This window comes from Dreissena polymorpha, chromosome 7, assembly GCF_020536995.1.
Source record: "Dreissena polymorpha isolate Duluth1 chromosome 7, UMN_Dpol_1.0, whole genome shotgun sequence".
Classification (NCBI taxonomy): domain Eukaryota; kingdom Metazoa; phylum Mollusca; class Bivalvia; order Myida; family Dreissenidae; genus Dreissena; species Dreissena polymorpha.
In genome coordinates this window covers 56,918,523-56,933,998 of record NC_068361.1, presented here as the reverse complement: position 1 = coordinate 56,933,998, position 15,476 = coordinate 56,918,523, and the positions used below count along the sequence as shown (strand labels likewise).

At 35.8% G+C, this 15,476-nt stretch overlaps 2 protein-coding genes across 2 annotated transcripts; both read right to left on the bottom strand.

Moving 5' to 3' along the window:
• Nucleotides 1–245: 245 nt before the first annotated feature.
• On the bottom strand, nt 246–5,867 carry LOC127838582 (uncharacterized). The gene is made up of 7 exons (XM_052366409.1): nt 5,749–5,867; nt 5,243–5,289; nt 5,022–5,081; nt 4,287–4,417; nt 1,841–1,993; nt 1,186–1,232; nt 246–457 (listed from the first exon to the last, which is right to left on the bottom strand). The coding sequence occupies exons 2-7, from the start codon at nt 5,281–5,283 to the stop codon at nt 392–394; spliced, it is 498 nt and encodes a 165-aa protein (XP_052222369.1). The 5' UTR covers nt 5,284–5,289; nt 5,749–5,867; the 3' UTR covers nt 246–391.
• A 3,096-nt stretch (nt 5,868–8,963) lies between these two features.
• Nucleotides 8,964–14,167, bottom strand: LOC127839727 (prostatic spermine-binding protein-like). Its single transcript, XM_052368112.1, has 3 exons — nt 14,149–14,167; nt 11,939–12,354; nt 8,964–8,993 (listed from the first exon to the last, which is right to left on the bottom strand). The coding sequence occupies exons 1-3, from the start codon at nt 14,165–14,167 to the stop codon at nt 8,964–8,966; spliced, it is 465 nt and encodes a 154-aa protein (XP_052224072.1).
• Between the last annotated feature and the right edge of the window lie 1,309 nt (nt 14,168–15,476).

The following is a 15,476-nucleotide window of genomic DNA, read 5'->3' as shown; positions in this document are numbered from 1 at the left end:
GCATGAAATAACTAGCATTCGTTAAGCAGAATCACTAAACATACGAGGACCAATTTGACGATATATGTATGATGCCAAACTATAATCATTACATGCATTGAAATAGTTACCAACTCTAACTCTAGTATTTTCCCATTACCCATGATTTACAATAACTTACCTGCACCAAAAAATGACAATGGGATGTTCGCAACCCATCAATACAAGGGTCAAAACACTAAGAGCGTTATGAATACTTGTATGAATATTGCAAAAACTATTTATTTTCCTTAAAAAATCGGCACATTAACAATTCAATAAAGTAAAAGGACAGTCGGCATATATTTTTGGAAGAGCGAGTTTTCCGCCTTTACCATGTCCCCTCCATGTTCCTATCCCGGGGGTCCCCATATCAGCCCACGGGGTTAACGACTGCGGGATTTAAGGTAACATCGATCGCGAACAGTTCTTGTAGGAGCTGTAAATAACACCAAACGTGTTTTACAAAGTCATAAATGTGTTTGATATGTATTGCATTAGTTACAGGAATTTATTGTAGAAATTCATTACAAGTAATATGTTCGTGCATGAGTACAACGATTTTGCAAGATCTCTCATTTATTTGTGATTTTGTATTATCTGAAACTTCAAAGCATGCACACACACACACACACACACAAACTAACAATATATTATTTTATTTACAAATACACGAAGCGATTTTTTTTGCATCGTCTAATGATTTGTGAAGCCTGTAACAATGGTGTATATACATAGTAAAGTTTGTTCTATTAATCGTTTTTAAAATAGAAATCTCAAAATAAAGCATCTTGTTTCAGTATATACTTAATATAAACACTTACTACAACACTTTGACCCTAGTAGGAACATGTTTTAACTGTTATCACGAAATTCGCGTAAGAAAAACCACTTGGCATTTAACCCATTTATGCCTAGCGTCTAGAAAAAAGGCCTTGGCAAACAGCGTCGACCCAGATGAGACGCCGCATCATGCGGCGTCTCATCAGGGTCTGCGCTGTTTGCTTAAAGAAATTTCTGTAAGAAATATTTTAAATATAGAAATAAGTATACTAGAAATCCCTTATTTTGGAAATAAATTGATCCAATTTAGAAGGATGGGAGAGTCCACTAGGCATAAATGGGTTAATAGAATGACTACATTTGAGGAAATGACAAGGCACTTACGTTAAGGTAGTATGCTTCAAACTCCCTCGGACTCACTTTGCGATCAGCTGACGGGGAAAGATAAGACATTCGTTTAAATAAGATACCGATTTGAAAACCATTCTTTACATCAAAACATCAACAGATAAGTGTACGTTTGTAAATACAATAACATATGGGATATATATGAGACGCGTTCTGAGAAAACGGGGCTTAATGTATGTGCGTAAAGTGTCATTCCAGAGTAGCCTGCGCAGTCCTCACAGGCTAACCAGGGATGACACTCTCCGCTTTTATGGTATTTTTCGTTTAAAGGAAGTCTCTTCTACACGAAAATCCAGTTAAGGCGGAAAGTGTCGTCCCTGATAAGCCTATGCGGACTGCATAGGCTAATCTGGGACGACACTTTACGCACATGCATTATGCCCAGTTTTCTCAGAACACGACTCATATAGTAAAACCTTTTGACACAAATGGACGAGGCACAGTGTATAATTTAAAGTAAATACCCGACTTTACATAACCAATATATACTATAGATTTTTTTTGTGCAATTACGACGATGCTTTCTACCGCAAACAGGGCGATGAGGTTAAACACATTAGGGTCAAACGTGACATTTTATGTGTTACTTGAATGTTATTTAAATGTTGCATGTTTTCATTCCATCACTCACTGTCGGTGTCCATCAAGTCGAACTGCCCGGCGACCTTGTCTACGGTTATGCAATCGGTGTTGGTGGGGTCAAAATGATGGTATATCCGGGTCGCTATTTCCGGTGTGCCGGCGGAAAAGCCCTTATACTCTTCAAGTGACATGCAGCCGTCGTCTAAAACCAGACACCAAATTCAGCATCCTCTTTCAAGTTTGAAAATTGACCCGCGTCATTAGACAATGGGTTTTATGCCGTAGGCATACATGCAGTATGGTAACGAATCTCGCAGTCAGCAAGTCACGCAAGGTTTCGTCTCCCCATTAGCGGGCAGGGTAGCTCCTAACCCGACTGATCGGCTTTACAGGCATATGACGTAAGACCCATTTTTGCATGACGCGTCTCAATAACCATCAACGAAATAAAACATATAACATTTTAACCTCGCGGACTCAATGATGATAACATCCAATTCAATTTACTACATAAGGCCACCACTAATTTATCAGTTTGTCACCAAAACATTGGATCTAGTGAGCGAAATAAGAACACGTTTATTTCATTTTCGATATAATCAGAGGCGAGCGCAAAGCGCAGGCTTAACCCTTGTGTGTTGTTATTTGTGGAATATTTCGGGTAAACGCAATAAAATATCGGCTTACTAATATTAAGTACTGCTTTTTTGAGCTATTAACTGTTTAACGAGGAATAAACAGCCTTTGTCGTAAAATATGTGGTCTTAGCCAGAAAGATTACAAAACAACATCAACTCTATTAAAAAAAAATCAAATCCGGGGTAAAATGGATTATGCAGGCGCCAACAAAATATTAATATACGCTTATTTCATTTTACGAATTTTAGGCGCGACAAAGCCGACGAACATCTGATCAATTTGTTGTTGATTAACGCTCAATAAACATACTTTATTGTATGGTACACAGAGAATTATTCGTCTCTATACTAAACTGAAAGCCCAGAACCATAAGATACCGTAAATGTTAATCGATTAAACAATACAATAAAACTTGTCAAAATGACTGATATGTAGACGAAGTCCATGGAGCAAGTAATATGTTTTAAGAATATGCTTATTTGGCCTCTATTTCTATAAAACAATTACTATAAACTTAGTGTTCTGGTGGTTGACATTAATACCTTTAATATACATGTGTACTTTGTAACTATTATTTAAATGCACATTACAGACATAATTCGTGATTGCGAGTCCGATTGACAAAAACGAGTTGTATCCCTTGAACATGTATAATTAAAAACAGTATAGTACAAGGCTCGAAAGTACGGAATCCGGATAGTGCCATCTGTACTCTCGCCATTCTTTCATCGATACGCGACACGCGATATTTGTACTGTTCAAATATCACTGCAATAATATCGCCTGTTGACTCTCGTGTTTTTTTTAAAAGGGCGGAACAGTAACTTTAAACGAATGATTATCAATATGGCTGCCCTCGACACATTAATAAAAGATGCAAATGCTTGATGACGTAAAAATATCTCCTTTTTGTCTCCACTGATTTTTTTAAAACGCGAGAGTCGACAGGCGATATGATTACAGCGATATTTGAACAGTATAAATATCGCGTGTCGCCTCGTGTATCGCGCAAAATATCGAAGCGACACACGATATTTCGCGCGATACACGAACCGACACACGATATTTTGCGCGATACAAGAAGCGACAAGCGATATTTACCACGATATATCGCCTTTTGGGCTACCTACACTAGGACGATATGTCATGGTACATTTTCGCGCGTCGCTTCGTGTATTGCACAAACAATCGCGCATCGCTTCGTGTGTCGCGCAAAATATCGTGTATCGCTTCGTGTGTCGTGTGTCGCCCTTGATGAAAGAAGGGCGAGATTATAGATGGCCCTATCCAGATTCCGTTCGAAAGAATACCGAGTGTTATGGTTTTCAAGCATTTAAAAAACGATTTAGATGGTCACTTTCAACTTGTAGGCATGTACACTATTGTGTTAAGATAAAACTAATACTATCTGTCAAAAACCGAGCATACATTTAAATGAAAATATAATTTCAAATGTTAATATACCATTCGCCATGTGAGCTCGTTGTATTACTTACTTATTTCGGTAAGTATACTGTTAACTTTGACAATTACAATTTATTAAAAAAAACTGGACTGTAAAAAATCTTAACTAGGCATTGAGGACTCAAAGGAATTCAAATTAACAAAACCTCTTTAACTCATTTTTGCCTAGCGTCTAGAAAAAAGGCCTAGGCAAACAGCGTAGACCATAATGAGACGCCGCATGATGAGGCGTCTCATCTTGGTCTGCGCTTTTTGCTTAAAGGAATTTCTGAAAGAAATATTCTAAATATAGAAATAAATATACTAGAAATCCCTAATTTTGGAAATAAATTGATCCAATTTAGAAGGATGGGAGAGTCATCTAGGCATAAATGGGTTAAAGCGACTCTCACTATCGGTATCGGCCACTATGACTAGGGTATCGAACTCGTAGCGCTCGATGAAGCCGTCATGATCGCTGTCGACGTTCTTGAAACTCTCGCGGACAATCCTGTTCAGGTCCCCACCGCTCGGCAGACCGGGACTGAGATAAAAAAATAGTCGTATTGTTCTGGGAATACTGGGCTTAATGCGTAAATGGTCATCCCAGATTAGCATGTGCAGTACTCGGGCCAATTAGGAACGACAAACAAGATACTCCAAGGTCGTGGGCAATTTATGTTCAAACCAGGGGCATGATCTAAATAAACATTGTTTAACAAAGATGTTTAACCTCTTGGCTTTGATGTTTCTTAAGGGCAGAATTTGTAATCCATCTTCGCACAGATTTTACAAATTATGTCTAACAGTAAACTGACTGACTGTACGGAGTAACTGACATCTATTATTTAAATTCTTTTAGCCGAGGCCAAATACTTATTTAGTCACGTTTTAGGCAGCGGTCCCAAAAAAGTAAAATAGAATCGGTTGTGCGTGTTTATTGTGTATTTTTTTGCGATCATTATTCCATTGAAAAACGTTGACTTGGGCAAACACGGGTTTTACTAAAGAATATCAGAGCTAACACGTTACTATCGAATGGGACACCATAAGGTGTCAGGATTTGGTAAACATCGTTATTTCTCGACACAAAGGAAAATATATTTAAAGGCCAGTGCAGGTCGATATTCATTTTGACCTTGACTTACATGTGAAGACCACTGTCAGTAGCGCTTGAAACTGTTGTTGTAGTTGTTTGAGCAGCTAGGCTGAAATTTGTGATTTAAATCAAATTATACAAACGCTACAAATTAAGAACTGATTTCGACTAATAAAAACCATATAATGTGCTACATTTCTTTTCTTAACACAGGCAATACACATTTCAACACGAAACTACATAATATGTATAAAACAGCCGCGTATATACCTGCTCGAAACAAGCGCAGCTATAGCAAGAAGCAGCCGCATTTTACGCTGAAATAATGCATTTAAAAAATATTAATGTAAACGCTGTAAGTAGTTACATTTACGAGTATTCATTTACGAGTGCTCAACACGCAACGTAAATCGGAAAATATTGTATTTTCTTGGCAATCAACTTGAAGGGGAAGTTCGATGGACAATATGCTTTGATATGTGTTGGTTTTTTGTGTAACGTAGTCGTGGAAAGTACCTCACAATGTGTCACCAATGTACTTTGTATCTTTAAAAAAAATATTTATCTCATTATGTCAACAAGCCTTTGCTAATCAGCAAACACTTCACTAAATATCTTCCGTACATTAAGCAATTTACCAAAACAGCAGTTGAAGCACGGATTTTATGTATTAAACCCAACTATCATATCAATCAATTCAAATACTTCGTTTTTTAAGTCATGCTATAAGCATGATTATATAACAAATATCCGGACAAAGACTAGAAAATACGCACCAAAATTCAATCCAAATGAAATTAACACACCGGAAGAGAGATATGCTATGAGTTTAGCGCATGCGTACTGATAACCTATTGCAAATAGAAGGAGACATAATCCACAAATTCCACGGATGTTCGGGATCTTTTCATTGCAAGATAGGTAAACCGTGTATAGCCATGAATCTAGTTCACATTATATCTTATCTGTAATTATGTATGGTAGCCCAGAATGGGCATACATAGTAACAGTTCAGTTTTAATAGAAGTATTAAGAAACATTGTCATAAACATTTATGCTTTTCTTTTACTGAAAACGAAACAGCGTATAAATCGTTTTTATGAATTACGAATGTAGAATAAGCTTTATGAACGCTGATATCCGAAATGCGTGAAATATTATAGTTTTTCGTGACATCGATAACATACTAAATGTGTACAATTGGCCTTTCGTGATTTTGGTACATGTTTGCCACTAGTGCAACAATATTTTAATATCTATAAATATCAAACTCATTAACTTTAATTAGATAATCAAACGCAATTATTAAACTGAGCTTACATTTGTGCCTCAGGTTTGCAAATGCTCAAACCTCAAAAACGAGCGTGCAGCAATCTACAGTCACGTCGGCTGGTGTTTTCACAGTAAGAAAGTGCTTAGCGCGTATTTCATATAAATATTCGCGTTTTACCTCCACTTTATCGCTTCGCATTTTCTAACCGGAAGCTGTTATTTTGTGGTCTTGCTACGAAATTTTGTAGCGAGTAAAGTCGAGATATGGAGCAAATATTAATACTAAATTAACGCAAATGTCTGTCTTGCTTATATTGCTGGAAAATGAGCGGCATTAAAAGCAATAAATATATGTAATACATGATATAAAACGGCGAAAACTACCTTTCTCTGCATGGGCGACGATCACGTTATAACCCCCTCTGAAGGCGAGGTTTCAATACACCAGCTTCCCTTGGGTTACAAGTGAGGAATGAATGAGATGCATGTATAATATACATAGTTTGAATGAGAAATTCGCTTGGCTTCTTTCTTGAAGGTACAAACACTTCATTAGCAGCAGCTTTATTTACATCACATGACTATGACTCGGGTCAATGGTTACTTCATGTTAAAATTGTATCGTCTAACTGTTGGACATTGCATACGTTTTTTAATTCTGTGTTAAACATGAAAACTACAATCATCTTTTGTAGAACATGCGAATGACATTGCATGTGGAATGCTGGATTGTTTTTTTTAATGAAATATATGATTACTTTATTACAGGAAATTATATATTTATGCAAAAAATGAAAAACAGTTACTGTTTGAAAATAGACTCCTCCCACTTCCTTTTCCGAGAGTGTAAGATTAATAGACATCTACTTCTGAGTATCCTTACGTTTTCAAAATATAAATAACTTGTACGGAATATTTTGGAGATAGTCGATGTATCACGCTTGAAATTCTTCAATCCACAGTTGGAGACAATTCACCCAAAACCGGTTTCGCAGAATAAATGTTATATTTTTTTATTATTTTTACCACGCAGTCGTCCCACATACATGTATACGTGAATAATTTAAATAGATGATTGACGTCTGTATGATGATTGAGGATGTAAAACAAAAACACGGTACAATAATTTAATGTTAAATCCCTACATTCATTTAAAGGGGCCGTCCAACAGATTTTGGCATGTATTAAAGCTTGTCATTAACTGCTTTAAATGCTTTATATTGATAAATTTAAACACTTGAACTAAAAATCTCCAGTAAAAAATAAGAATACAATTTAAAAAAAGAAGAAAAAACGTTAACCTCCACAGGGCTCGAACCACTGACCCCTAGAGTCATGGAAGCTTGGAGTAAAATGTTTCCCGACTTTACCACTCGACCATCCACGCTCACGTCAAATGCGCGTCAAATGCGGCGATATTTTTTAGCTATATAAGCAATCCTCGTAGTTTCCCAAAATATCGATTCGCGTCGAACGACGTTTTAATCTGTTGGACAGTCCCTTTAAGCATATTTTGGCCTATACACGACTAAGAATTTAAGTAACAGTTTTGTGAAATGCACATTGATTGCACATTATCTGATTTCTCTTTTGTACCGTTTATGTTGTTGAAAACAATCTAGACCGTTTATGCAAAGAAACATTTTGGATACATAAAATTAAAAACTATGATTTCTAACGGTCTAAATAATAAACTGCTTTTTGACATATAGAACATATGCATAATTCAACTGCACATTTCATGTTTGCCATTACAATGTCTTTTTACTTATAGTCTTGTGTATCAAGACTGATCCATCATTGTATATTGTAATGTAATTATGTGTTTAATATAATGTGTTATATATTTTTTCCGCCAAACGACGCAACGTTTATGTATGAAGTTGAAGTCACTTCCTATATTTCTGTTTACATTGATACTGCTGATGAAGGCTATGGCAAAAAAACAAACATGTTTTGTATTAAAAAAAAATTAATAAACAAAAGTAACGTGTTTGAACATATTTTTTTATTTTATTTTAAAATAATCTACGCATAGTGCATTTAACAAATTAAAATTGTCACAATATAGTAGCGAGCATAAATGAACATTAATTGATATCAGACAAAGAACTTTAGATCAATATCAGACAAAGAACTTTAGATCAAGTTAGTTTACACAATATAATCCTCGCATCATTCTATTTTATTCATTTAGAAGCACGAGCAACAGCATACATGTATGCAATATTTACACACAAACATGAAATACCATAAGAAATGTGCTAAACATCGTAGATTGAATGATATATAAATATTTACATTGGTATCATAAAATGTTTGCGGGCTGGAAAGTCAGTTAGAACGCTCAAAATTGGAAGTATATAATTTTTTGCAAACAATTATCGCCATAAAGTTAAGTAAAAACCGTAATTCGACAGGGCGACACATACAACGGTCTAAATTGGCGAGCTTGTTTGTCATACTTTTTCATATCTTTAAAATAAAATGACGACACATGTCATCATTTTAATATCGGCGGGTTTATTATGTCATTCTGCTGTGTTGCATTTAAATGCAAAAATATGAGCGTTATAATTAGAGATGAAAATTCTAAAGGTGCCCTTTTATCGCGTGTTCTGTGTCGCTCTGTCGTGTTTAAAAGACTCGCTGCGTTTCAGTGGTTATGTATGTCCTTCTAGCATGTTGTCATAGTCTCCCCCACCTCACTAAAACCCACCTACTCGCCGGAAGTAATGGCAGGAAACACCTACCATAGACACGGCCACACCAAGTTTTCACAAGGATTGCATTACGGTATTAATTGTGTTCATCGATACCGTCTAGATGATAATAAGAGTGCTACAACTGTTAACAAATTGACACTGCGCATGCTTACTACGTTTCCAAATTCACGAGCGTCGAAATAATGATCGACACTGGTACATATCAATAAACAATCTCCATGCAGAGTTGTCGTTCCTTGCTCTCACATACACATACACATATGAATGTCATGTAACTGTTGTGGAAGAGATTGGTCAATAAAGCATAACAACCTGGACCACTGTGAAAAGTTTTACATCGACAATGTTATTACCGTTGTTACAGTACTTAAGACATATTTTTATTAAATTTCGAATAGACATAATCCATGTTCCACACAAAATAGTAATAATGGTGTGAGTGCTATTTGACACAATAAGTTTTTCATTCGGTGCTCACATAATTCTATAAGTCCAACGCATCTATTTAATTTTGAATATCATTAACGTGCATGCTAACCAATTTGATTCGAATGAATTACGCACAAATGAACATTTCATATAATAATAATAATAATAATAATAATAATAATAATAATTATAATAAAATGTATTATACGACGCACAATAATCGTACTTGATATTCGATGTTTGTATTTTAAACATATCATTACGAATATTTACAAGCAAAGTTATCCTTTTTTATATCAATATCGATTGAAGATTATCCATAAACGAAATTATATTATATTCTCTCTAATTGCGTTTGTCCGAAAGGAAAATAAAGTATTTGCTAATTTGGAATAGGAACAACAATTAACTAATCCTTACAGACGAAAAGACATAATTTTTTAGAAGACGGGTCGCTGTAGCATGTGTAAAGGTTTGTGTGAAGAATAATAAAATATAAATATAATTATTAAATAAAAAATAATTTGTATGAATAAGAATTCATGAATATATTGTTTTATTGTTAAACGAATGAACTAAAATATATTAACCACTGCAACAAAATGCATTATATATTTCAGAAATAAATGTACTAATCCTCATAACGATGTTCGTGAGCGACGCCGCTAATGAATGAGTCAATATAATGTTTCCATGCAATTTCACACGTGAAGAGTTGCACGTGCATATTTGGAAAATTTTACACCGGATTTTATGTCCATGCTACCGTAGTTTTCTTATTCGTAAGTGGTATTTCTTTTACTTGACTGTAAACATATATTATTTAATAACAGGCCCGTACCCAGGCCATGGGCCCTGGGGTCCGCCCCTCCCCCGCTGGCTGTCGAGTTAGGAGTTTTTCAAATATGGGCCTACTGCAAATTGTTCTCGCATAAGGGCCCACAGTACACATTCCTTCAATACAAAAGAGCAGATGTGTTTTATTGTCCCGGGTAAAAAAGGGGATTAGCGCTTGCCAGCGGAGATACGCCCATAGGAAATGTTTTCTTATTGCCTTCTACACACAACGCCGTTCAGTCAATTAACCCGTGTGGGCCTGCATGCTTCATCTATCCATGGTTGATGTAACACGTCTTTTGATTGGCCAAGGAAAGAGAAGCAGCTAATGGCAACAACTGATACAGGAGGTCGTAAAACAAATAATGTTCGAAGTGAGATATAGATAATCCGTAAGTTCATTTGTTGAAGTTCAAGGCCCATCACTTCGCCAAAAAACAATCGACCGAATCGAATTCATACTCAATCTGTAAGTCATGTAGGTAGACTCACACACCAAATAAAAGGTCAATATCTTAAAGCGTTTTGAGAAAAGTCTGGAAAATGAAATGTCGGATGGACACACGAGCGGATTATTCGACTGCTTTATGCCACCCTACCGGGGGAATCAAAACCAGCTCAATTTCTGAAAGAGTTCCATAAAAAAAACACTCCAGAAAACGGTATATATTAAAAAAATAAGGTCAAGGCCCATAGCTTCGCAAAAAATCAACATTTCTAAATCCAGTCATATGTCGGAGTTGTAGACGAGTGTGATTGTTCATCTGTGTTGATGATGGTGAAAGTTAAAATGTGTAGCAGATGATAAACATTTTATAAGGAATTGACTTTAAAACTTAAGAGGAGGTTTGAATTCCTAGAGAAAATGCTATTATTGTTATATTTAAGTCATACTTTAAGAAACATTTCTTTATACAGGTATTTGATCGTCAAAGTTTGCTTTCCTTCATCACAAAACATCATACATTTATGAATTCTAAAGCTTAAACATTGTTGCGAATTCCACACCAATGTTTAAAGCTTAAGATTTTAGAAAGGTGCTGATTTACTTGTTATATTCCATAAATATATATCACAAAATAAGTTTTTAAGCATTAAAATTCATATTGAAAAGTGCCAAATTAAAACAAAAACGGGCGACAGTCCATCCCGTACCCAACCGGTCAGTCAAAATATTCCTGCGTAGGGCCCTGATGCGTATGATCAAAAGTGTAAATGTGCACTTGATTGTTTCCTATGATATTTCTTATTGGTGTATGTGTACGAAAAAAAGTGGTCAGTCGATCAAAACGGATACGTAGCATATAAATATTAATATCTAGATTTGGTAAGTTGGCGATTCACAGCTTTCCAAAAAAGGGCGGTTCTCTTATACCTCAATAAATATGACATAGTAATTATCACAGAAACACATACCAACAACAGTATATTTATCTAAGGTATAAAACATATATGTTTCTATAATGTAATTTAACAAAAACGTCATCAAGCATGTGCATCAAAAAAGGAAGAAAGTGTAATTTCAAACAAAACAAGTATCTAAAATATATCAAAGTATGTTAATAGTGTCCAATGCAAAATAAAAGACAGCTATCACTAGTTGTTTCGTACCACCATCGACTTTATTGTTTTTTTCGATTCCAGCCAATATATCGATTTTCATCAATTTCACCATTTTCAATTGTGTCATCGAATTCGTTACCATTACTATTTTCATCTCAATTTCAATACTCTTAACACCATCCTCATCTCTATCATCATCATCACCATAGTTACTTCTATCATCTTCATCACTATCGTCATCTCTATTATATTCATCATCATCCTCATCTCTATCATCTTCATAATCATCGTCATCTATATCATCGCCATCCTCATTCTCATCCCTAACATTTTCATCCCCATCCCCATCACCATCCTCATCTCTATAATCTTCATCGCCATCGTAATCTCTATCAGCTTCATCCTCATCATCATCACTATAATATTCATCATTATCATAGTCATTCCTATCATCTTCATCAACATCGTCATCTGTATATTCTTCATCTCCGTCGTCATCTCTTTCAACATCATCATCATCCTTATCTCTATCATCTTTATCCTCGTTATTGGCATCTATATCATCATCATCACCATTATCATCTCTATCATCTTCATCACCATCGTCATCTCTATCATCTACATCACCATCGTTATCTATTTCATCATCATTCTAATCCTCATCTCTATCATCTTCATTACCATCCTCATCTCTATCATCTACATCATTCTCGTCATCTCTATCATCTTCATCAACATTTTCATTTCTATCGTCTTCATCACCATCGTAATGTCTATCGTCTTCTTAACCATCGTAATCTGTATCATCTTCTTTATTATTGTAATATATATAAACTTCAACAATATAGTCATATAAATCATCGTCATACAACAAATGAACTTTCAACATTGTCATCGTCACCTCTATCATCACCATCATGATGGTCGTCTCTATCGTCACCGTCATCATCGAAAATTTGCGCTCGTCTTCTTTATTTATGAAAACTGTATAACGCAGTCACTATGTGATTATTCAAAATGACGCCATGCCAAGGTTTATACCATAGTGACGTCATGACATTATTATATAATCAAAACAAACTTTGGGTTTTTTTGTTTTTCGATTAAATGTCAAATGCAGCAACTGATCGAACTTTCAACACATGTCATTCTTGCACTGTACTATTTTCGTCTTGGCTAACGAAGCTTACTGTGAACATAACTTTCTCGGGATTATTTATATTGCGGGAAACTGGAACGCCAATCGAAACTTGCTAAATATCTGCCATTTGGGAATGAAAGTTTATTGCGTTTGATCAACGAATACCAGTTAAGAAAGCATACTTTTACAGTAACAAGAATTCATAGTTGTGTAAATTACGCGTTTAAAATAAGTAATAAGAATATCTGTAACACACATAGTAGAACCGAACATAATTTTGCACAGTTTGTTTATTTTATTTTATTATTACTGTAGAATATAATTTGCGTTCTTATAATGTAATAACTATTTTGTTTAAATTATACATGCGACGCGAATAACAATACCGGTGTCAATTATAACATACCGTTCGTGTTTATGTTTATATATACGTTTGACGAGAAGGCAATGACCGAAATATGTATGGAATGTAAGACAATCAATTCAACAAAAGCAACGTGCTTTTATGACATATTACATTCACTTGTAGTTCAGCTTTTCTAGCTAGGAGATTTCCCAAAGTTTGATAAAGATTTAAGTGTCACAATTCAGATCAGCGCAATAGACTATATGCATATATATAATTTGTTCACATCGCTTTTCTACGGAATCCGGATAGTGCCATCTATAATCGTCCCTTTTTTCATCAAGGGCGACACACGACACACGAAGCGATACACGATATTTTGCGCAACACACGAAGCGACACACGATATTATGCGCGATACACGAAGCGACGCTCGAGAATGTAACACGAAATATCGCCCTTGTGTAGGTAGCCCAAAAGGCGATATATCGTGGTAAATATCGCGTGTCGCATCTTGAATCGCGCATAATATCGTGTGTCGCTTCGTGTATCGCGCAAAATATCGTGTGTCACTGAGTATCGCGCAAAATACACGAAACACTAAGCGACACACGATATTTTGCGCGACACACGAAGCGATAAACGATATTTTATTATTCGCCCATATTATCCGAATATCGTGTATCGCGGTCTAATTTCAGACCGCGACAAACGACACACGAAGCGATACTCGATATTTTGCGCGACACGCGATATTTGTACTGTTCAAATATCGATGTAATAGTATCGCATGTCGACTCTCGCGTTTTCAAAAAATCAGGGAAGAAAAAAGGGGATATTTAACGTCATCAAGCATGTGCACCAAGCATGGACACAGCCATATTGATAATTAATGGTTAAACATTACTGTAACACCTTTTTAAAAAACGCGAGCGTGCATTTTTTAGTATCGAAACTAAAAATTGACACCCAGCTTTTTATTTCGTTATATATAAATAAACTTACGTCTTGGAAGGAAAACTGATTAATTGATTTATGCTCAATACATACAGAGGGAACATTCTAGTTTCAGTTTTCCGAAAATTGGCTTTTCTAAACAAAAAACCACATAATTGTGTTCGTATATACAAGTTGTTCTACATAATATCACATCATACGCGTCTTCACATGGTTTATTATGAATTTATTTCTTCGTCATCGAACCATATGGTATGTTGATATCTTAGTAAAATGCAGTTTTCTTTCCACGTACTCAAAAACTCTGTTACATCAGCGTCATGCGAAAATTGGTCGCATTGCATATTCACTTGCACGCAGAGTTTTGAGGTATTTCCTGAGTAGCCTATTCAATATACATATCCTGACAAAACAGCGCGGATACGTAGGATGGGCTGGAGCTACTCTGTCAGCATTATGCATAAGGCCTATTTTCGCATGACGCATCTCATTGTATCTTGCAAACGGACTATCAAACCTCGATCATTTGCGATAGAAAATTGAAGTCACATTGTGCTATGTATAGCAAACTGGCAAAAGTCGGTAGCCTATTTTTGCTTGCATACGTCACACATGTGTGGCTAGATAATTAAGCGATTTCCAGTCTATCATGGACATTATACTATTTCGATAGTTTTGCCTCACAGTAAAGACAAATGGCATTTACCGATAGGTTTTCATTAATTTCTTTCCGTAAAAATCGTGTTATTTGATATATTGAAAGTAAGGTTGCGTTATCAATATAAGGCGTTAATTCATAGTACATTCCGTCTTCGCCTGACAATTTACGGACCCAGCTCTGACCCTGAAAGTCTTGGGGATGGAATTTACCTGTAATCCGAAATTGTAACAGGACAAAAATGTAGGTCCGCATCTCCATACACTGAACAAGGTTATATCCCATACTACAAAGACGTGGTGGTGCTGCCAACGTTCTGGGTGATTATTCTCAAATCAGTCAATAGTTAATGAAGTGTTTTAATTCGGGTCTCCTGGCGTTATGTGAAAGTCATTTAAAGTGAAAAGCTGGGTTGAACAGCTACGCTAAAAAATCTGGTCAAGCTAGAACAATCCCAGGCCTGACTCGGAGTCGTCAAACAGAACATTCGTCAAGGAAGCGCAACACCGCGGAGTGTCAACCAACAACTCCAATCTATTTAAGAAGGCCGTCGTAAATGGGTGATGACATAGGGG